The sequence below is a fragment of the Hydra vulgaris genome, chromosome 02 (assembly GCF_038396675.1).
Source record: "Hydra vulgaris chromosome 02, alternate assembly HydraT2T_AEP".
NCBI classification, from domain to species: Eukaryota; Metazoa; Cnidaria; class Hydrozoa; order Anthoathecata; family Hydridae; genus Hydra; species Hydra vulgaris.
This window is the reverse complement of record NC_088921.1, coordinates 57,872,800-57,896,139: the sequence shown is the minus strand read 5'-3', so window position 1 is coordinate 57,896,139 and position 23,340 is coordinate 57,872,800. Positions and strand designations below refer to the sequence as shown.

Sequence of the window (23,340 nt, the reverse complement as noted above, 5' to 3'; positions counted from 1 at the left end):
CATCGAGTCGAACCCATGCAAAACTGTATCGAGTCATAAAGATCCAGTATTCAACATCATAAAAGGGAAACAATGTATGATAAATAATACATTGTTCCCGTTTCAATAATAAATATCTCATTTCATTTTAGTAAGAGCTTATATATAAATATATATTTATATATATACTCTCACTGAAGTGAAATGAGAAATTTTAAAATTCCATCAGAAGTTCTAAATTTTCAAGAAGACACCATAAGTTTTATTTTGCAGTTTTTTTTATTATATTTTTGATACCGCAGACAATCACTTTTATTCTTTTTATATAAAATTGACACTATTTGCATAAACTAGTAGTTTCCGACTGCAAGCGACACTTTCGTTTAATTAGTTTTACTTTAGGTAAATCAATATTACAGCATTTGTTGAGCCCTAGCTGCCTGGACCCGTAAATACGCGTCTTGTTAAGTCTAATTCATAACGATCATTTTTATACATATTTCTTACTTCAATATTTTTTAGTAAGCGATATAAAAAAACTGCCAACGTTGTTTTAATATCATTTCGGTTACAAATGCGATGTTGCTAACAGTCAAAAAACAACGTTGGCCCAAAGTTGTGTTTAAAGTCGGCATAGCGTAACGTTACGTTGATTCAACGTTGTAATTTACGTTGGCACAACGTTGACAAAACGTTGACAAAGCGTTGTATTTAAAGTTGGTTTAATATTATTTTTTACGTTTGCACAACGTTATGTTTCATTTTTTCGGAATTAAATTTACTTGTTTTGTATTTTAGTGTATATATAAACACATAAAATATTATATATTTAAACGCATATATAATTGTATATTAATAATACTACATATTTCATCCATTTAGATGGGTCGACATTGCTGATGACGTTTGTTTATACTTATTATAATAATGTGCCTGCACCTGATTAAAGACGCATTATTCATGTTTGTTTTGTTTGCGGCTTGATATTTCGTTATATAAGTAAGGTAAAAGTATATAAGCAAAATATATTTTCATAATCAACTGAAATATTTGAATAAAAATTAGTTCTTATAAGTTATAAGAACTAATTTTTGATGCAAGCACAACATTGATCCACTGTACATAATCCAACGTTTTTCCAATGCATATGAATCAACGTTGATCCAATGTATATAATCCAACGTTAAACTATACACATTGTATTGACGTTGAGTTATTAACACTGGATAAACGTTGATCCTTTACATTGGATAAACGTTGGGTTTAGATCGGAAAAACAACCAACTTTTGCGATGTTTTTATATACGTTGGTCCAATCTAATTTTGATAACTGTTTTTAATTACATTGTTATTAAGGTTTTCATTAAAATAAATACGATAAAATTAACATTGGAATAACGCTGTATTTGCATCGGAAAAAACTGCCGACGTTCGCGATGTATTTACATTTGTTGGCCCAACGTAAGTGTGCTGGCTGACCAAAATTATGTGTTTATTTTAAATAGAAATAGAAAACTAGCAGTGATGGATCCAGGAATTTTTGTTGGTGGTGGAGGTTGTTGGGTGGGGATGTTGAAATATTTTTGTATTTCGTATCACATTTGCGTCTCCTGCACCCCCTCCCTCCCTCCATGGATCCGTCACTGCAAACTAGGTTACAACTAATCATCTTTTCTATACCAGGTTTACAAATTCGGACAGATTTATAGCATTAAAAAGAAAAATATTTTATTTAAAGAAAATATTTCTTATAATTATAATGTACATGTCAATGGATTTTTAATATACTTCGGTGTATCAAAACTACAGTGATTGTTTATAAAAACACAATGACTTTGCAAACGGTAAATGATTTTTTTTAAAAAAAAAAGAAAAACCAAAAATTATAAATTAACTGATTTCAAAATAGAGGAGCAATTTTTTTTTTATATAACTATAATTATTATTTTTTTCGGCAAAAACCTGTATGGTACCCCCTCCACACTTGAAACCTATTTGCGCCCTACTTTTAAAAATGTGTATGCATCAATATCTCTAGCAATGGCAACCGAACTACAAATGAAAGACGTACATTCATTTAGAATAGAGAAATAGATGACATCATGTTTTCCTAACTTGACTATACTCTACAAAATCCGCTTGACTCGTCCGTTTTCATTCGCTTAAGATGAGAAAAGCTTCAGTAGACTAAAGATAAAAAAAATTTGTGATCAACAATAACAAATCAATGTCTTTAGGGTTGACATTGGTTTTATTTGAATGTGAGCTTACTGACAGCATTGACTTTGAATTATCAACAAATCATTTTGCTTCAACCCAGCTGGCACAGACGTCCGTAAGACGTCTACACAACGTCTTATAGACGTCGCAAGTCCGTATGCAGTTCTTAAGACATTCAACAAACGTTTTTTACCCACTGGAAATGAAATATCGCAGAAAAAAGTTTGTATAAACTAGTAGAAAAGTAAATTTTTTGTAAAACTCTACAAACTCAAAACTTAGGTTGTCTTAATAGTTATGATAAAAGGCACATTAAAGCATCAATAAAATATATTTATCACAAGTGCCATTCACAAAAAAAATGTTTCTAGAAATTTATGTGCCACCCCCAACCCTTGTTGCCCTCGAACATTACCCGGGCCCCCCACAACGCCAAACCTCAATCCGCCACTGAATGAAGGATTTCATAAGAAAGTTGTTGTTATAACTACTCGGTTTTTATCTGCAGTAACTTTGATACAGCTAAGAAGCAATAAATGATTTATGCTAGCAGGTTGACAAAGCTAACTTCATCTTTTGTAAGGTTTTATACAACAGATAGAAATTGCGTTATATGTTCAATTTTTTTTTTGGGTTTTGCCACAGATATTCATTTTTGTCTTGCTAAATTTGCTTTGTTTTGAACAAAGCAAATTTAGCAAATCCGACAAGAAAATTTAATGCGCGCATGTGATAGCCACACTCGAGTTATGGTATTTATAATATTTAGGTGTTGTTAGCATTATGTGTTGTTTTCAACTAAGTGGTATTAATATCATAGCCAGACTCACATTTACGACATTTCATAAAATTAAGTGTGACTATTATTTAATGTCACATTTGGCCAGCATTAAAGTTCTTTGTCGGAAAAATCTAAAGCCAAAATAGAAAAGGAAAAATAGACAAAAACAATTTATTAAGATGGCCATAAAGTACTTTATAGCAAGTTTTGTGTTTTCCGACATTTGTCATCTCTACTTTGCTTCTCAAGTCATTTTTATAATGATTTGAGAAGCAAAGCAGAGATGACAAATTTTGCATATCTAATTAAGTAGACAAGCCTGCACTGATGGACTAAAGAGATCATAAGAATGAACTTAGCAGCCTTGGTACACTTGCCTCAGAAACGCATGATCCGCGGTTCAAACCCCACCTCTGGGCAAGTTTTGCGACATCAGTTGGGAAAGAGGCGTGAACTTCCTATGAAATGCTCTTCCGTGGTGCTCTGTGATAAGACCGTAATGACTTCTTGAGGCACCAAAAAAAAAAAAAAACTTGAAGACTTGAAAACTTTCTGCTGATCTTACTATTATGCCATCTATTTAAATACTATGTGAAACAAAAAATGACGGATAATTTATGAGACTCATTTTTGTTTCCTTTTTTGTCAGCTTTAAGATCTTTACTTGTTACTAAACCTGGTGAAGGTTTCTGATTTTTGTGGTGCGAACACTTTGCTACGCTTTAAAACTTGAAACTTTTAAAAATACGTCACTACAAATAAATATAAAAGGTGTAAGTAAAATTTAAATAAACTAAAACTCTTCAATTTTTTAGTTGAATAACTAAATAAGTTGTTATAAAATTGTCGCACTAAGACAATTTTTGTGGGTTCATTGTACCACCTCCAACACCCACCTCTTTGTCACGAACTGATTAGATCTATTACAGAGACAAGTGTTTCTGTAACAGAAAAATGTTCATCTAACGGGTAACATCAGCTTTTCAATTTGCATAAACTAATATAAGATAAAATAAAACTAGATGCCTGCTTTAAAAACCAGTTTCATGTCTGTTTATAAAAATGACTAGAACATTTAGAGTCGTTGTAATAAGTTAATGCCTCATCACAATTCAATTGTCTACCATCACAAATAAAATATATATTTTTAATGATTCTCAACTTTTTCTAGTTAAAATAACTTCCTTTCTCTTTCCTGACAATCACTTTTTTAGCTGTTCATTGAAGTTTTGCTCATCAGTCACTTAGAAGACCATTAGTGCTAGCCGCTATAAATGGCACGCCAATAACTTGTTAATAATTACGCCAATAACAGTTGCCTATAGTGGTCCACTAAGTAACCGATAAGCAAGACTACAGTGGTCCTCTCAAAATGCCTATATAGGTACACTGAAATTCCGCAATACAATGTTTGCTGGGCAGGGTAAAAAATTTTTCTTTGAACTTTCATCAAACTAGTACAGTCATACTCTAGAGTACCAAAATGGATTAATATGCCAACCAAGATGGATTATATTTATCTCTGACTACTGATTCTGAAAACGCCCCCAGGCGTATTTCACTGTCAAGCATCTTCTCCGGCGCCGATAGTGGTTGTGTAAACATTGTCGTGCTGGATGACCTTTGTTTTACGTATAGGGCTAGTCCAAATGTTATTTAAAATTTAGAATTAAAATTTTAAGTAATTAGGATTACAAATTTTTGGTAGCCACTGTTTTTTCTAATATTGTTATCAATTTTTACTAAAGTCCCTCGTCGGCCCCATTTTTTAAAATAGGCTATAATAGCATAAAATAAAATCAATAATAAGATGCCTGACCAACCGTCGCTGGCACAAATTCTAAAATAATTCAAAGCAAAAATTATTTGCTCTTTTAGTCAGTCAAAGGCCGTATCAAACCAAGTTTTTATGAATTTTATTTCGATTTATTTTTAATTTATATTGCGCGCGCACCAAAATACATTTTTTATCACGCATCAGCTTTAACGAAACGAGACAATTTAAAGATTAGAACGCAGTTAGTTAAACTCATCGTTTAAAAGTTTCATTTTTTGTTTTGAAATGCTATAAAATTTGAACTGTAGCAATTTTTAATGATAGATATACTTCAGAGTCATATATCATTTTAAAACCGTTTCAAAGAGGACTATGATATTAAAGTCTATAGTTAATTACAAAAAAACCTATAAATAAATCATAAATTTATTTAAAAGCATGTTCAGGATAATATTATTGCTTTTAAAATTTTAAATTTATAATGCTATTATAAAAATTTTAAAATTTTAAAAATTTATAATCAAGCACTAGTAATACTCTTAAAAATCAGTTTAAATTTGCATTTTGTTTTACAATCAAAGTAAAAACGCGTTTAGTTACCACAATAACAGGTTTAGTCACCACAACAATTTAAGTAACAAAAATAGCAGTGATATTTAAAAAAAATATTAATTCACTGAGACTGACTTTTAAGCAATAAAATTTTTTACATGATTTTCAGCAAGTAATTTATCATTATTATACGTTATATTAAGTTAATACTATTAAGTGTCTTATTAATAATATTAACTTAATATAACGTATAGTATATTAAGTGTCTTATTAATAGTATTAACTTAGTATAACGGTTCTATATATATATATGTATATATATATATATATATATATATATATATATATATATATATATATATATATATATATATATATATATATATATATATATATGTATATATATATATATATATATTATATATATATATATATATATATATATATATGTGTGTGTGTGTGTGTGTGTGTAAATATATATATATATATATGTGTGTGTATATATATATATATATATATATATATATATATATATATATATATATATATATATATATATATATATATATATATATATACATACACATATATATTAATCAATCAATATATTTTGATAAAAGATCATACAGTCAAGGTCATTTACTAATAGTTAAAAACTAATCTTGAGTAAATACCATGAAATAGTATTAATAATACAAGTAATAATGATAATAATAATGATGATAAATTAACAGTTATAAGAATAATGATAAAGTAATATTAATTTTAAAACAACAATTGAATATTATGCACAGACAAGAAAGTTACACACAGTTATGTACTGACAAAACATAACAACCTACCATGTAACTAAAACAATTACTGCAAGAAAAGTAACAATGATTTAATAAATATAATAATCTTAATATCAATGATAATAAAAAAAATAAGTGTAATATAAATATTTCATTAAAAAATAACAATAAATAAACAAAAAATTTTTTTTCAGTAGTACTCATATATAAAAACGTTTTACACACACAAACATTTAGTCATGTCAAAAATATAGAGTTTTCATAATAAATGAAAATATTCAAATAAAAAAGGAAACCATTAAACATATATCGTCCCTCAAAATTAATATAATAAAAAATTTTTTTTTTTTCATTCACGGAGCAATTTTTATATTTTAATTATTTTTTATTACTTTCCATATTTGAATGTCTTTTTCTATCGACTTTGGTTTTGTCTTTCTTTTTTGTTTTCTTGTTTCTTTTTTCGTTTTTTTTTATTTTTTAATTTGTTTGATTTGGTTTTTAAGTTTTTGTTAATGATTTTTGCTTTTTTATTTCTTTTTTTTTCTTTTTAACACTCTCTTTATTTTTATTTAATTTATTTTTCTTTATTTATAAAATTTGTTATAAAAAAGCGTCTGCCATTTTTCTCAACTGTTTGGTAGTGATATAGAACATCAGAGCATTGGATAATAATTTTTCATAGTTTTTTTCACAGCTCTAAAAGAACTGTAAAGTTTATTTTAGAATTTTTGAATTATGTTTACAATTAGTATGATAGAAAGGAACTAATTATATTTAACATTCAGAAAATCAATTTAAGAAGAACTCTTCAGTCATCTTCAGTATATAGAATATAACTGAAGGTGAACAAAGTGGACCATTTTGGTTTCCACAAAGATAGGCTAAATATGCTTTGATGTTTTTGAAAATCACTTTAAAAAGCTTTTTAGCTTGAATAAAAGATTGGTTCATTGCATCTCTAAAAGAGCTGTAAAGTTTATTTTAGAATTGGTGAACTATGTTTACAATTAGTATGATAGAAACAAACTGCTAATATCTGTGCAGCAAGAATAAACTAGGTTTGTAGCCTACTGGCTTATTTTACTTGTGCTGTTGCAAAAATGTTGAAGCAAACATGAAGTTATAGCTAAAAAAATAATAAAATGATGCAAATTTTATTATAAATATAATACTTATATGAGTAATCTAATTTTTTTTTTCAAGAAAATGGAGTTTTAAATTTTCACTGGTTTTGCATTAGTTTGCAGGGGTCAAAATAAGTGACGGACATTGGAGTCCCTCAGATTATTTTTAAGACCTGTTTGAGGAGGGCAACCAACCATTGTTCATTTTTACTGAAAAAACAAACAACGATTTGTTGCTCTCTTTTAGCAGGTCACAAGAATGGTCCAAGGGGCAGCAATGTCCATCATCTATTTCGACCCCTGGTTTGAGTGTTTGTGTTTATACTAGTAATATTAAAATAATGTAATGCTATTTAAGAAAATTGCTGAAATACATTTGATATATATAAACCTGTGATTTTTATATCTGATTTCATTTATTTAAACTTGTTATATGTTTTAAGACACATAAGAAATATTGTTAAATTCAAGCGCTCTCGACTTTAAAGAAAACAGTAAAATACTTGTTTTAAAATAATGGACTTTAAAGATTTATTGCAGATCGCTGAGGGAAATACATCCCTTTCAAAAAAGAAGGTGGTGAACATTGATTGGTATTTATTAATTTCATGAAAGTTGATTTTTTAATGGTTAAATTATTCATTAGGATTTCAAAGTTTATATTCTGACATACTAATATTTAAATTTTTAGGCTGCAAAGTTTTCTGCTAATAAATATGATAGCAAAAATGTATCATCCTCTGCTGTGGCAAAATATTTGTCAAAAAAAAGAGAAGAAGCTGAAATCATAAAAGGTTTGTTTGTTTTGTTTTTGCAGTTACTTATGGCAATGCTGTTGGATTGTGTTTGTAGTAATCTAGTATGGTGACCATACGTACGCGTTTGGCGCGTACAGTAAGCGTTTGATGGTAGTTTGGCGTGTTTGGGGTTTGTATGCGTTTGTGTAGGCTTTTATATATTAAAAAAAAGCAAATAAAGTTATTTCAAAAAATATTATTTAAAAGACTTTTAATAAATGAATTTTCTAAAATATAGTTAAAAAATAAAATGAATAAAATTCCAATGAACTTAACTATAAAACAGGAAACTAAATGAATTAAATTCCCATAAACATTTAAAAGTTTTTAAAGTTTTTAAAATTCCCATTAGAGAAGAAAAAAAATTACTTCAAAAGATTTTTTAACTACAACAAAGAAAATGCGCTTGTTTTCCACAAATTTTGTTTGTCTTGCAATGTCTTTTTTCCCTAATTATTGTAAATAACGCTTTGCGATTTATTTTAATAAGAATTTCATAAAAATAAGTGTTCATAAAAAAGTAATTTAAGGTTTTTATAACTATTTATACATCAAATTCAAAAAATGAATCGTAAGAAGAGAAGGTTAAACACGTTTAATGATAGTTTAAAGAAAATGTTTCCTTTCTTAATGCTGATCAAAGATGAGCTCCTTATACGTACTATTTGTCAAAGCCTATTTGACATAAGTAGTTGTGGACAGTCTGCAATTGAAGGTCATTGCAAATCTATCAAACACAAAATGGCATTGGATGCTTCTATATCGTCAAACAAAATCACAAAGTTGATGAAGAGTCAGAGCTTTTGGTCAAAATGAAAAAATATTAGCCATTCAAGAAGGAACAATTGCATTCCACACAATCAAACACAACCATAGCTTTGAAAGTGCTGATTGTACATCAAAGCTAATTAAGAAATTTTATAATCCAAGATTCGCTTTTGCGCATACAAAATGTGAAGCAATAATTGTAAACATGTTCAAGAAATATTGTGAAACTAACTCAGAAAATGCTTTATTAAAAGCAACATATGTGTCAATTCTTTCTGATGCATCAAACCACAAGGACGTTAAAATGTATCCAATTTTGGCTCATTATTTTGATGTTAAAAAGGAGCGCAAATTCAGCTGATTTACATGGATTGTGTAAATAGAGAAACATCAGATATTTTATCAGAAGTTATCTTTAAATGCATTAGTGCTAACAATATTTCTACAAAAGTTTTGGCTATTTCTGCAGACAACAACAATACCAATTTTGGAGGTTTCAAACAAAACGGTGATAACAATATTTACAAAAAGTTAATTGTTAAGCTGAACGGTGAAATCATTGGTATCGGTTGCAATGCTCATATTTTATCAAATGCAATTAACACTGCATCTGGTTGTTTATCTATTGATGTGGATTAATTATTCCTCAAATTCATTTATTTTTTTACCATTTTATTGTTCCGAGTTTCTAGTTTAGAAATTTCTGCAATGAAGTCGATGTGGAATATCAAAAATTGTTAGGATTCTCAAAAGTTTATTGGTTGTCTTTACTTCCAGCTATCAAAAGAGTGCTTAAGTTATATCAGCCATTAAGATCATACTTTTTAAGCTTAGAAAATTGTCTGAAACTTTTATTTGACTTTTTCAATAACAAAATGGGTGAAATAGTATTGTTTTTTGTTCACAGTCAAGCCAATGTTTTTTATAACACGGTAAAAAAAATTGAGAAAGATGATATTATGCTGCTGAAGTTGCCGTAGTATTAAAGGATTTGAAAGACCAGATAAAATCTAGGAAAGAAGAAAAATTTCTACCTTTCATGGTAAGACACCATTTTACCGCAAGTTACCGAAAAAAGTAGTCATCATTTGAAAATCATCAAGTTACCGCAAGTTACCAAAAAAAGTAGTCATCATTTGAAAAACCAGTTTCTGAAAGAAGTAGATATTTTTACAGTGTCTGCCTAAAGAATATAGATGAGTGGGCGTGTCACTTTAATCAGGTTGAAGTTTTTAAATGGTCTTTACTTAACTGTAAAGTTGAATGGCAATGAATGTTGATGACAATGAATTGTTCGACGTTGAAGTTGATGACAATGAATTGTTCGACGAAATTCGGGGAATTAGTTTATATTGCACAAAGGAAAATTTTTTTCTTGGAACTCAGTCTGTTGAATGTGACAAGCAATGGGTTGAAATTTTTTCTCATTTCGAAAATAATCACATTCCTTATAACAATTTGTTAAAATTGGTGGAAGCCGCTTTATGTTTGCCAGGTTCAAACGCTTCCGTAGAGCAATTGTTTTTGATTGCCAATGATATTTGGAAGGAAGGGAAATCCTTTATAAAAGATAACATATATACCCAGTTGGAACCGGGTTTGTGACCGGGACTGCATAAACATTTATATATCCTAAAGTATATTTTTTTAATTCAAAATTCATGTTATATTTTGTATATATATGTATATATAAACATCATTATGGTCAAAATGATCATCATAATCATCATTAACATTTTCTTCTTCTTCTTCTCTTTCAACAAATACTACACCATATAAATACTAAAGTTTATATAAATATGAAAGGATATTGTATGGCAGTATTTAAATAAATAGCAAACATAATTGTTTATACCCATACAGGGTGTTAACCAGCCTGATGGCACCGCGTATAACACAGAATTCCCAATTTTTTTAAATTTCCCAAAAGTTCAAAAAACCATTAAAAAAACAAAAACCTTTTATCTGTTATAAACAGACTTAGATTTTAAGTGTTATGCAAGAAACGTAGAAATACTTAGTTCACAAAATGAAGAAAGTAATATAGTTGATCGAAAACAATTACTTTCTTTACAAAGAAAAAGCGTAGCAAGTCATTCAATTCAAAGTCATTCAAAAAGCGTAGCAATTCCTTCAAGAATAAAATAAAAACTTTATTTTTTAATTGACGTCAGTTGTTCTTTAGTTTTTCCATTTCGCTTTTTACATAGTTTTATTATTTGTGTTTTTTATTTTAGACTTTATTTACAATAAAAAAAATTTTAAACCAACAAATGCTGTTTATCTTTAGTTAGGAAAGTAACAAAGAGTTTAGGTTAGTAATTATTCAAAAAATGACTTAGGTGGAGGTAAATGTCATTTTGAAATTACTTTTAAAAAAAAATTAAAAAGTTTTTTATTAAGGTAGTTAAAAATACTGTTAGTAAATTAAATTTGCTGGTAAAGCATTTTAGTGTAAGCATTTTATTATTAATTAAGTTAATAAATCATTTGTGTTTATAAATGGTATAAATTATTTGTGTAAAACATAAAAAAAGAATACTATATTTACTTAAATTTTTACAATTTTTTTTTAAATTTACAAATCAAAAATTTTAATAAACAAATAAAAAAGTTTAATTTACTAAAACAAAATTTACAAATACAAAAATTTTTTTTTTCAATTTAAACATACTAGCAAATTTGCGCATACTAGCAAATTATGCAATTAAAGTAGATCAAAGTATTTTGTTAATTATATATTTGCAAATAATAAACGATCGTACTTGTTTTCTTGCTACCAAAGAAATGACACAGTATAAATAAGAAAAAGATTAAGAAGATTGTTTAGAAAGAAACAGAAACAAGTTGAAAATTAATTAATTTTACGATTTTGCATTTATAAAATATAAATTTTCTGTATTTGGTATTGGCGTAACAAGTTTTGCCTAGAAGCTTTTGTAATGTACGACCTTTTTTTTTTTTATTTACTCATCATTCGACAGCAACCTAAATTCCCAATATTCTGATAATGCTGTATAAATTTTATTCCTGGGTAACACTCTGCCATAATATGTATGCATAATGTGCATCTCAGAAGCTTTTGTTCCTTCCGGACAAAAAGTTTGAAAGCTTTTATTCCTACTTTTCAATTTTAAGTCAAGCCTCATCGATATTTTTCACCATCTTGAACAGTTACTTTATTAATCATTTATTTCATCTTTTTTACAAGAACATCTCTCAAAAGAACAAATGTCCTTTTATTATTCCAAGAAGCCAATGTAAAAAGGTCCTGTCTGATGTTAAGCGCTCTTATTCTCAGTTTACTAAATCTTATATCAAATGTTAGATTCTAGAGACTTTTGGTTAGTCTTTAACAATGTCATTAACTAAAGTAAGTTCGATCCCTACTAAGTCCCTGGTAGTACCGTGCTCAATATGTTTCTCAATGCAACAGCCTTGGTTGTCAAGGTTCATGTTTTGGAGTTATATAGTTAAGAGAGGGTTGTAACCACAATTAAGTAGCATCCTCGTCTCTAGTGGCGTTTTCAGCCACTAGATAGAATAGGTGGATTAATATATAAAAATAATAATAATAAATTATACCTGCTTTACCTGCCAAGCTTGAGCCACTCTCCCATTGTTGTAAGGTTGCATTTCCTTCTTTTTTCTACTAATACAATCATAATCAATGCTCAAACAAGATATCGTCTCTATTACGATAAACCAAAACTCATTCTTGCTTGGCTACTTATTCAACAAGTTGCATACTTTTACTGTATCTGTCCCTTCATGCTAAAAAACTTTTATTAATCCAGTTTATTTCCTTGGATCTCAAAAAAACCTTATAACTATTAGCCATCTTCATGTTTTTCTTTTATATACAACCTACAATTTTTCAAGTCTTCAGTTAACCATTTCCTTGTATTTTTACTTATTCTCTATTTCAAATAAACTCAAACTTAATAGTGGTTGCCTTGCAAACAAATGCAAAAAAATAAAAAAAGAATTTAATAACGTTATGAAAATCAGGGAGTATTAAAGGTCTTACTTTACATTGCAATTTTTCTCATGAAAAGTTTAATATTTATAATTATGTTAAAAAATATTTTATCTCATTTCAAAAAATTTGGAGTTTATAATTTCACAATTTTTTTCTATTTGTAATTGATAATAATTAATTGTTTTTGAATTCAAGTTTAATAATTTTTGTCAAAGAAACAGATTACTGCTTAAATTAAAAGTATATTAAATAAATTTAATGAGATAATAAAACTCCCAATAAGTAAACACACCTTTCTTTATGTAAATTTAAAACGGAAAACTTTTTTGTATTTTAGTAAACTCAAAGATAAATCAGTAACTGAGAGTTTAATTTTGATATTACTTGTACTCATCATTGAGAATGTTTTTCTTCTAGAAACTATGGTGATCAGCAGAAAGCTATTGAATATTAGGTATATTCAATATAATATTGAAAGACCTTAAAAGGAGTACAGAAAAAACAATAATTTAAATTATTTTTTATTTTTTCCTTTAAATTTTATTTAAAAATTTGGTCAGGATAAGGTGGTATGCCATTCAATTCACCTCTAATAAAAATCTGTTATATAATATATTTGTTATATAATATATATCTGTTATATAGTATGTATGTTATATAATATATATGTTATACAAAGTTATGTAGTGAATTTAAAACTTAGATTTTTTCATTTTATAGGTAGTATATTTATTATTTATTATTATTTTTACTTTTAGCAAAAGAACTTGAAGCCCGCAAACAACGAATTTTAGCACGACTTCAATCTTCTGATCCAGTTAAAAAAGAAAAGTCAGAACATCAAAGTATATCAAACAAAAGAGATACTGATCAAAAGACTGACTTGAGGGTTGCTGATAATGTGAAAAAAAAGTTGCTAAGCAAGTCAATAGAAAATACCAAAAAGGATAAATCAGTTAGCAAACAAGTGGAAATATCACATTTAAAAAGTTGTAAATCTGAAATAGGAAATTCTCAAAAACATGTTCAAACTAACGAAAATAATCCAAAGCCTAGTAAATTAGCTAAGGGTAGTATGAGCTTTGCAGAACTAGCTGCATTAGCAAAAACAAACTCTAAAACAGCTAAAGTTGAAAAATTAAGTGTTAAAAAACCTATTCAAAAGAAATCTGAAATTATTGATCCTGACCAGAACGTGAAGGTTAAAAAAGTTCAAAACAGTTCAAAAAATCAAAAAAGCGTTTTGGCTGCAAGTAGTTCAGACAAAATCAATACCAAAAATAAAGATCAAAAACTAGTTTCAACTATTTCAAATAAAAGTTCTTCTAGATTACCAATAACTCAAAAAAATAATAACAATAATTTAACTAATGATGTAAGCAAAAAACAGAAAATTTCAAGTGGTGGTAAGTGTGGCTTAATTGCTGAAACCATATGCGAAGGTAGCATTAAAAACAAAGGAGCAAAAGCAATCATTGAACCCAAAAGTAGTGTTAAAAAAGTTCTATCCGACAAAACAATAGTGAAAAGTACATCTAAAAAATCAGCTAAAGATATAGAAAGTGAATTTGAAAAAGAAGAGCGCATGTTAGCAAGGAAAAGAAAACTGTTTGAAATGAGACGTGTCACAGGTGTTGTAATGTTAGTTTTTAGATATAATCTTTTATAACAAGTATCAAGTTATGTTTACGCTTTGTGTCCATTTTTTTTTAAACAGGAAATAATGACTTAAAAGAAGCAGATATTTATGATGAAGAGGATTATGATCTTGATGAGTATGATTCAGAAGATGATGACTTCATTGATAACTCTGAAGAACCTGGAGATGTATCTCACTATATCAAAAAAATATTTGGCTATGACAGATCAAGGTTTTATTTAATATTTAAGTTTTATGTTTTTATTAAACTTATAACTTAAAAACTATTTAATTAAACGTAAAATGTGTAATATTTAAATGTAAAATATATTAAATATGAAATTAATGTAATTATTTATAATTAATTAAACTTAAATTGAAGTTAAACAATTATGCTACTCTATATTGATTATAAAAGCATGAACCCTTTTCTTTCGCTTATATCACTTTTCTTTTAATGCTTACCAAAAAAAGTTTACAAATTATTTATAAATTTATAAATAAATTGTATTAAAGTTTATCAACAATAATATAACGAAAAATAAATTTTTGTTATTTTATTGTTTTAAAATTAGTGTAAATGAATATGAAAAAGCATTTTGTTAACTGTAAAATTTTAAAATATAAATTTCTTAAATATCAAAGCACAAATATAAAAAAGTTATTGGTAAAAATATAATATATATATATATATATACACACACACACACACACACACACACACACACACACACACACACACACACACACACACACACACACACACACAACTATAAATGCATGTTTAGATAAGGGATCATCCAATAATTATGTAACACAACTAAATTTATTTTTAAAAAAGATATAGGAGATCTTAAGCTGTTTTACGCAGCAATTTTCATTAAACTCAATGGGCTATTTTTTATTAATAAGGTTAACAAGGTAAAAGTGTAAAAAGATTAGTTTATCTGAAAAAGTATTCTGCGCTAACATGCCTGATTATAGGAATATAATAAAAAAGCATGAAAAAACATTGATGCAGATAAGCTTTCGGATTAAAGTTTTTGGAAGACCAGAAAGAGAAAATTTATTCTTTGATTTAAAGAAGAAATTTTTGCTGGTAATGAAGCTCTTATTGCTACAATTGTGATATTTCTTCAAGTTTGCACAGAGTAATTTCAACACACATGCGATTTTAACTTAACTAGGAGCTGATCAGACAGATTTCAAATGTAGCCAGTTTACAGCAACTAGAAAAACTGATGTAATAGTGATATCTCTTCGATTTTATTTTTTATTTTAGTAGTGATATTATATTGATATATGCAGGATAGCTAAAGAAGATGTTTAACAAGCAATGAATAAATCTACATATGCATGCATAGTGCATCTTGATGGAAAAACATTAATTGAATTAAACGAAGTAAAAGTAAAAGGTTAAGTAATGATTACCTGTTCTTGTAAATATTAAGAGCGTGATGCCCCTTCTTAAAGTACCTCCTTTATTATCATCTTTTAGTGAAGACCTGTGAAATAGTGCAATGGACCTTCTCTAGGAATACAACCTTAAATCTAAAGTAGGTGTAATATGTTTCGATGCTACTGCAAGTAAACCTGCATTAAAAAAAGATTTTATCTGAAAACTTTGTACTAAAGTAGATGCTGAGGATGCTGTTTTGAACTCTCTATACAAACACAGTTGTTTTTTAGATTTCAAACAATAGTTTTACAAAAACAATTTGTTTTACTCTATTGGACAATGATTTTTCAATATTGTAAAAGTGAAACTTAAAAAATGTAGATTTCAATTTGTTACAGTTCTGAAAACAAATTTAAAAAAAGATATAAACAAAAAAATCAAAATAGGAATAAAAATTAATGAAGATCTTTTTCCCTTGCTCTGTTAATTGATAAACTTTAGAGGAACAAAGGATAAAAAATTGATTTTCGGTTTCACCCTGAGTTTTGGTTTATATGTTATAAAAAGCCTAAAAAAGTATGCTTTGTTATATGGTTATTCAAAAAGAGCTGTTGGAATGGTGTAGCAGTTTGTTTACCAATACAAGAATATAGAGGATAAATAGAGGATATTGCTAAGTGTTAAAAAAAGTTTGCTTTCAAAATATCTGGAAGACATTTCAACAAAGGTTTTAGTTTTTTAAAAGTAAGTTTGTTAAAAACTTATCATTTATTGAACAAATGAAAAAATATAGTAAATATGAACTTAAAGGGACTACTAACTCCCAACACATGTTGTGTTTGTATTAAAGAAAATGTTTAAAAAAAAAACGTTTGAGATAAATTTTTTATTTTATTTAAACTGAATAATAAATGTATATCAATAAAAACTAGGCATCTTAGTGAAAGCTTGCCTTCTCCATTTAACTCTGTATATCAGAGTCTTTATAATATATGCTGCAATCTACAGACTTGATCATTTATTTAAAGTACCAATTCATAAGGGTTACAGTATATGACCATTTAGACTTTTGACAAGAAATGTTTATCTATCCCTATAGTTTTATAACTTTGAATCTTAAGAAACATGTTTTAATATAAAACACTATACAACTATAATATATTTATTGGGAAATGCCAAATCTATTTTGTTTTTTGTATCGTAACATATTTTGATTGTAAATATTTTAAGAGGTTTAAATTACTATTTTTCAATATATATTTTTAAATATACTATTTTTAAGAGGTTTAAATATAACTATTGAAACATCATTTTGATAGGAGAAAAAAAACTTGTAGCGATAAGTGGCCTAGATAAAGTTTGAAAAAAATTCATGTTTGAATAAAAATAAAAAAGGTTCTGTATACGTATTAAGTCCACCAACATCTTCTTTTTATGTGTTTATTCTTAATTAATATGATCAATATGCTTATTTTAAAAACAAAATATATCAAAGATTTAAAAATAATCTTTATAGTTGTGTTAATAAAATCTGAAAATCATAATATATTATTAAAATGAAAATATCTAAGGAAAAAAAGTTCTTTTTTGGACCTGTGAAAGTGGATTTTTTTGATGGTTTTGAGATTTTTATTTTCTAGAAAAAATGTTTAAAGCTTAAGTGGTTCTGTTAAGCTCAACTTTTTTGGAAATTGTTTTTTTTTTTAATATTTTCTTCTTTATGATTGCAAGGTTTATATATATATATATATATATATATATATATATATATATATATATATATATATATATATATATATATATATATATGTATGTATATATATATATGTATATATATATATATATATATATATATATATATATATATATATATATATATATATATATATATATATATATATATATATATATATATATATATATATATATATATATATATATAGATTGTTGCATTTGGGAGTACGGAAGGAAAAAAATGATTCTTATGCCAACAAATACGTCACTTTTAATTACTTTTGACTTTCGTCCAACATTTGCGTGTTGTCAGAAAGTTAAAACCATTAATTTAATTACAAATTGATCGTTTTTTAAAAAGACTGCAAAAACGCAAATGTTTTTAATAATATAAACAATAATTTTTTTTTTATTTTTTTTTTACTGTAAATCATGCACAGAGTGCTACTACATCGACTATCTTATAGCCTGGCTCGCAAGGGAGTGCTGCTGCATCGACTGAGGGTTTGGTTGGGGCATGCAGTCTATCAAGTAACAAAAAAAAAAAATTCTGGTCTTGCATTTTAATTTTTACTTTTTGTCAACAAAACTTTCTGACAACCAGTTAGGAGTTATATATATATATATTTATATATATATATATATAAATATATATATATATATATATATATATATATATATATATATATATATATATATATATATATATATATATATATATATATATATATATATATATATATATATACATATTTATATATATAGATCTACAGTTTGTTGGCTTTGGGAAGAGCGGAAGGAAAAAAGTGATTCTTACGCCAACATATACGTCACTTTTAATTACTTTTAACTTTCGTCCAACATTTCCGTGTTGGACGAAAGTAAAAACCATTAATTTAATTACAAATTATTCGTTTTTTAAAAAAACCACAAAAACGCAAATTTAATTGACCAGAATGTTTTTAAAAACATTCTGAATGTTTTTAAAACAATTTAAATGTTTTTAACAATGTAAACAATGTTTTTATTTTAATTTTTTTTAATAAAATGTTTTTATTTTTATTTTTTTTAATAAAATGTTTTTATTTTTATTTTTTTTACTGTAAATCATGTGCGGAGTGTTGCTACATCGACTATCTTATAGCCTGACTCGCAAGGGAGTGCTGCTACATCGACTGACAAATAGCCTGACTCGCAAGGGAGTGCTGCTACATCGACTGAGGGTTTGGTTGGGGCAGGCAGTCTATCATTTAAAAAAAAAAAAAATTCCGGTCTTGCATTTTAACTTTTACTTTTTGTCAACAAAATATGGAAAAAACTTTCGGACAACATCTAAGGGTTCTATATATATATATATATATATATATATATATATATATATATATATATATATATATATATATATATATATATATATATATATATATATATATATATATATATATATATATATATATATATATATATATATATATATATATATATATATATATATATATATATATATATATATATATATATATACTCTTCCTGATGATCCAGCAATGGTGAAACTTCAAGTCGAAGATAAAAGTTAGATAAGTGTTTTTTACTAATTAATTATTGCTCTGTTCTTTAAGAACATTGAGCACTCTATTTGTAAAATACACTAACATAATTTACATATATATATATATATATATATATATATATATATATATATATATATATATATATATATATATATATTAAGGACCAGCGAATATTCGTTAAAATTCGGATTACAAAGTCTACTGGTAATCTTGTTAATCGAAGTTTGGCAACACTTACAAAATTTCATTAAGCTTTCAATTAAATTTGAAAGCTATTAATTTTTTTTAAATTTATAAAGAATAATAATTATAAAATATATTACATGTTTTATGTATTGAATATATATATATATATATATATATATATATATATATATATATATATATATATATATATATATATATATATATTGAATATATATATATATTGAATATATATATATATATATATATATATATATATATATATATATATATATATATATATATATATATATATATATATATATATATATTGAATATATATATATATTGAATATATATATATATATATATATATATATATATATATATATATATATATATATATATATATATATATATATATATATATATATATATTGAATATATATAGGCTTTGGCAGGAATAGTGGGCTATAGCTCGAACCCACCTCTCACCCTTGTAAGTCAGTTTACACAGGTAAAATAAAGCCCATGCAAAATATAAATTTTTTGATAAAATTGTTTTAAATGTGTTTGTTTTTTATTTAGTTATTTTTTAAAAACTTCTCACGCGATATAATTTCAACATGAATGGCATGTTTCAAGTTTAAAACAATTTCTTTTTTAAACAAAGAAATGAAAAAATTTAATTTAGCATGTACTAAATAAAGTTACATGACTATGGTGTAAAAAATAAAAATAAAACAAATCTAGCAAAAGAAAAAAAAATGAGGCATAACTTTGAAAAACTTTTATCTTAACTTTACATTTATTTAAAACTCATTTATTTAATTATTACTGTGTGACCATCAAAATTTTCATATTCGATGGCATTTTTTTCACAAAAGTAAAAAGAAATGAATAAACTTTTATAATAAAATATAGATCAATTGTTTTTATTAAACAAAGATAACTTTGTATAACAGTATTTTTATATTGTTGTTTTATTAAAATGATGCTTTTATTATAACATTTTTATGTTATAATTTATTTAATTAATAACTAAGTTATTAAATAAATATGGAAATAATAATAAGAAAATTAATTTAAAAAAGTATGTTAGGATAAAATAAAGCAATTTTTTTGAAATTCAAGTACAGTAAAAATATCTAAAAGTATTATCAAAACATAACGATTTTTCCCACACGAGACTATCTAAGTGGTAGTCCATTTTAAATGCAATATTTGTCCATGTTAGCTTTTGCACTCATTTATTCCTGCCGAAATATATATACATACATATATATATATGTATATATATATATTTATATATATATATTTATATATTTATATTTATATACACATATACATATTTATATATATATATATATATATATATATATATATATATATATATATATTTATATATATTTATTTTTATTTTTATATATATATATATATATATATATATATATATATATATATATATATATATATATATATATATATATATAGACACTATATATGCATGTATATGTATAAATATGGCTGGTGAAATTCAACCCAAGCAAATCTTAGTTGTTTACTGATTATTGGTATTCCTATATTCAACCCTCGGAATTAGGGTCGGCATTCGGCAATGCCAACTTAACTGCCGACCTTAAGTATTTGAGGTCAGCAAAAAATTGCCGACCTCGTTTCTATGTTTTATGGTAACCCCTTTGTATCAATTTTTTCGAGGTCGGCAATTTATTGCCCACCTCAAATTGTTAGAGGTCGGCATAAGGTCCTCATTTTTCCTAATTCCGAGGGTTGTTAGAGGTTGGCATAAGGACCTCATTTTTCCTAATTCCGAGGGTTGTATATTGATCAATGGCAACACTTACTGAGTAGACAACTCTTTCTGAGTTGTCAACTTTACATCTTCCAAGCAATGTAATGGTCCTCTCGGCCTTGCGGAGGTGAATAATGTTAAAGAATATATATAATATTGTTATTAGATATTCAGACACTGATGAAGAAGACTTAAAAAACATGGACTCAAGCTACTCTCAAATTGAAAAAGAAGAAGCGCGAAGGTACGATGACTTTTTTTTAGGTATTTTATATAGCTTAAAAAGAATTTTAGCAAAAAATGAACTTCTACAAATGCTTTTTTTTTTTTTTTTAATTTTATTTTGAAATTTGAAGGATTTTTTTTTTTTTTTTTTTTACATCTCACTAATTTCCTGGTACTAGATTTAGTTTTGTTTTCTTATTAAGTTGCTTTTTAGTGTGTCAAGTTTTATCTTAAGAATGCAAAACGAGCTATACAGAGGACATTTCAACTGCCCAAGTAAATTGTGAGCCATTATAAGAATATAAATTTAAAAAAGTTTTCAAAATTTTTTTAAAATTTTACTATAGATACATGCTTTACATGATCTACATTTTAAAAAAATATATTTACAAACATTGTGTAATAGCAAAACAGTGAATAGATTGAAAACAAATTTTTATGCAATTAAAATACAAGCTGTAGGAGGAGTGTTCAACTTAATGCAAGCTGAAGGAGGGTTCAACTTAATACAAGCTGTAGGAGGGTTTAACTTAATACAAGTTGTGGAAGAGGGTGTTCAAGTGAGAAACAACTTTAGCAACAAAGTTGTTGGTCATTATATTCAAAAGAAAAATTAGAGGAAAAAGTACTTTGCAAATGGTTCTGTTAATTATTCAATTAAAAAAATAATTCAATTAAAGAAAAGAGGTGAACTTGTTTGTTCCATTGTACAGAATAACAATGTTTAAACATCCTAATTGCTTTATTCATACATGTTGATTTTGTTAGAATTATACACTATCTACTCGTGTTAGAACTGTACACCCTACTTTACTGTAAAGGGTTTAGTACTTGATAGTATAAAATAAAATTTATGAAATTATTTTTAATTTAATCTTTTTTTTTAATAATAAATAAGCAAAAACATAAAAGCACTTTTCTATTTTTCAAATACATATAGACAGAATGTCTAAAATATGAAGGAAAAAAAAAGGTAAAGTGAATATTGCCACATTCTCTGTCTAAAATATGAAAAAGTGTAATTTTTTAAGTTTGTGTTGTTTTTGTAAAAATAACATTCACAAAAACTCAATTTATGTGGTCATTTTTATGAATTTTTTGTCCAAATATAAAGTTTTCTTAAAATTCAACATAATGGTTATTGAGTTTATCAATAACTTTACAAAAAAATGTTTTTAATTTTGTTTAAATTGAAACATTTCCCCCTAATTATTAATCATATTTTAGTCATTTATTTGTTCAAAACGGCGCTGACCCTGCCAGCAAAATTTTTTTTTCCCAGATTCAGAATCCCCATAAAGTTCTTCACCAATTAGCCTCAACCTGACTTTGAGGCTAATTATAAATACATTATGACTCTTAATGTATTTATATATTTGATACTATAATAATAGTTTTGTTTTTTGCTTTTATTTGTTATTAGTGCTCGTATTGCACGTATTGAAGACGAATACGAAGCAATGAAAGAGCAAGAGGATTTAGAGAGAAAACTTAATGCAAAGAAAAGGAAATTGAAAAAATAAAAAAAGTTAATATTTATTCTTTTGAAAAAATAGCATTTATAATCAAATATTTTAAAAATAATTTTTTGTATTTATGAGAATTAGTAAATATATTATTTATAATATAATTTTAGCAATTTTCTTTCTTTTTTTTTTTTTAGATATTTATAGTTGTTTTTACTTCTTATTTTTTTAAATTTTAATCATTTTACAAAAAATTAACTTTTTAATTAAAAACTTTTATCTTAAAAATAATAATTTTATTTAAATATTTTTAATTTATTGCTTGATAGATTTAACTGAAAATAAAACAAAATATACAAACTAAATGTTTTATCATGGTCTTGCGATATATTGCCGTGTAGTTTTTGATGCGTTTGTGTAAGGCTTTGAACCTTTTTTTTTTTTTAAATGTCTAAGAAAGCTTTTTGTTTATGGGTAATTCTAGTCTATGTTAATCAGTAATTTTTTGCACTTTAACAGTCATAAATATAATA

General features: G+C 26.0%; 1 protein-coding gene across 1 annotated transcript; it reads left to right on the top strand.

Moving 5' to 3' along the window:
* The first annotated feature begins 7,667 nt into the window (after window positions 1-7,667).
* On the top strand, window positions 7,668-22,965 carry LOC100200372 (protein SPT2 homolog). The gene is made up of 6 exons (XM_065791491.1): window positions 7,668-7,806; window positions 7,922-8,024; window positions 13,536-14,408; window positions 14,495-14,648; window positions 21,283-21,360; window positions 22,765-22,965. The coding sequence occupies exons 1-6, from the start codon at window positions 7,747-7,749 to the stop codon at window positions 22,862-22,864; spliced, it is 1,368 nt and encodes a 455-aa protein (XP_065647563.1). The 5' UTR covers window positions 7,668-7,746; the 3' UTR covers window positions 22,865-22,965.
* The last annotated feature ends 375 nt before the right edge of the window (window positions 22,966-23,340 follow it).

What these genes read in the sequence shown, in the direction of transcription:
- LOC100200372 (XM_065791491.1), top strand. Translation starts at nt 7,747, where the DNA reads ATGGACTTTAAAGATTTATTGCAGATCGCTGAGGGAAATACATCCCTT. An exon ending in TGAAATGAGACGTGTCACAG is followed by an intron (nt 14,409 to 14,494) that starts GTGTTGTAATGT and finishes TTTTTTAAACAG; the next exon opens with GAAATAATGACTTAAAAGAA. An exon ending in TTTGGCTATGACAGATCAAG is followed by an intron (nt 14,649 to 21,282) that starts GTTTTATTTAAT and finishes TATTGTTATTAG; the next exon opens with ATATTCAGACACTGATGAAG.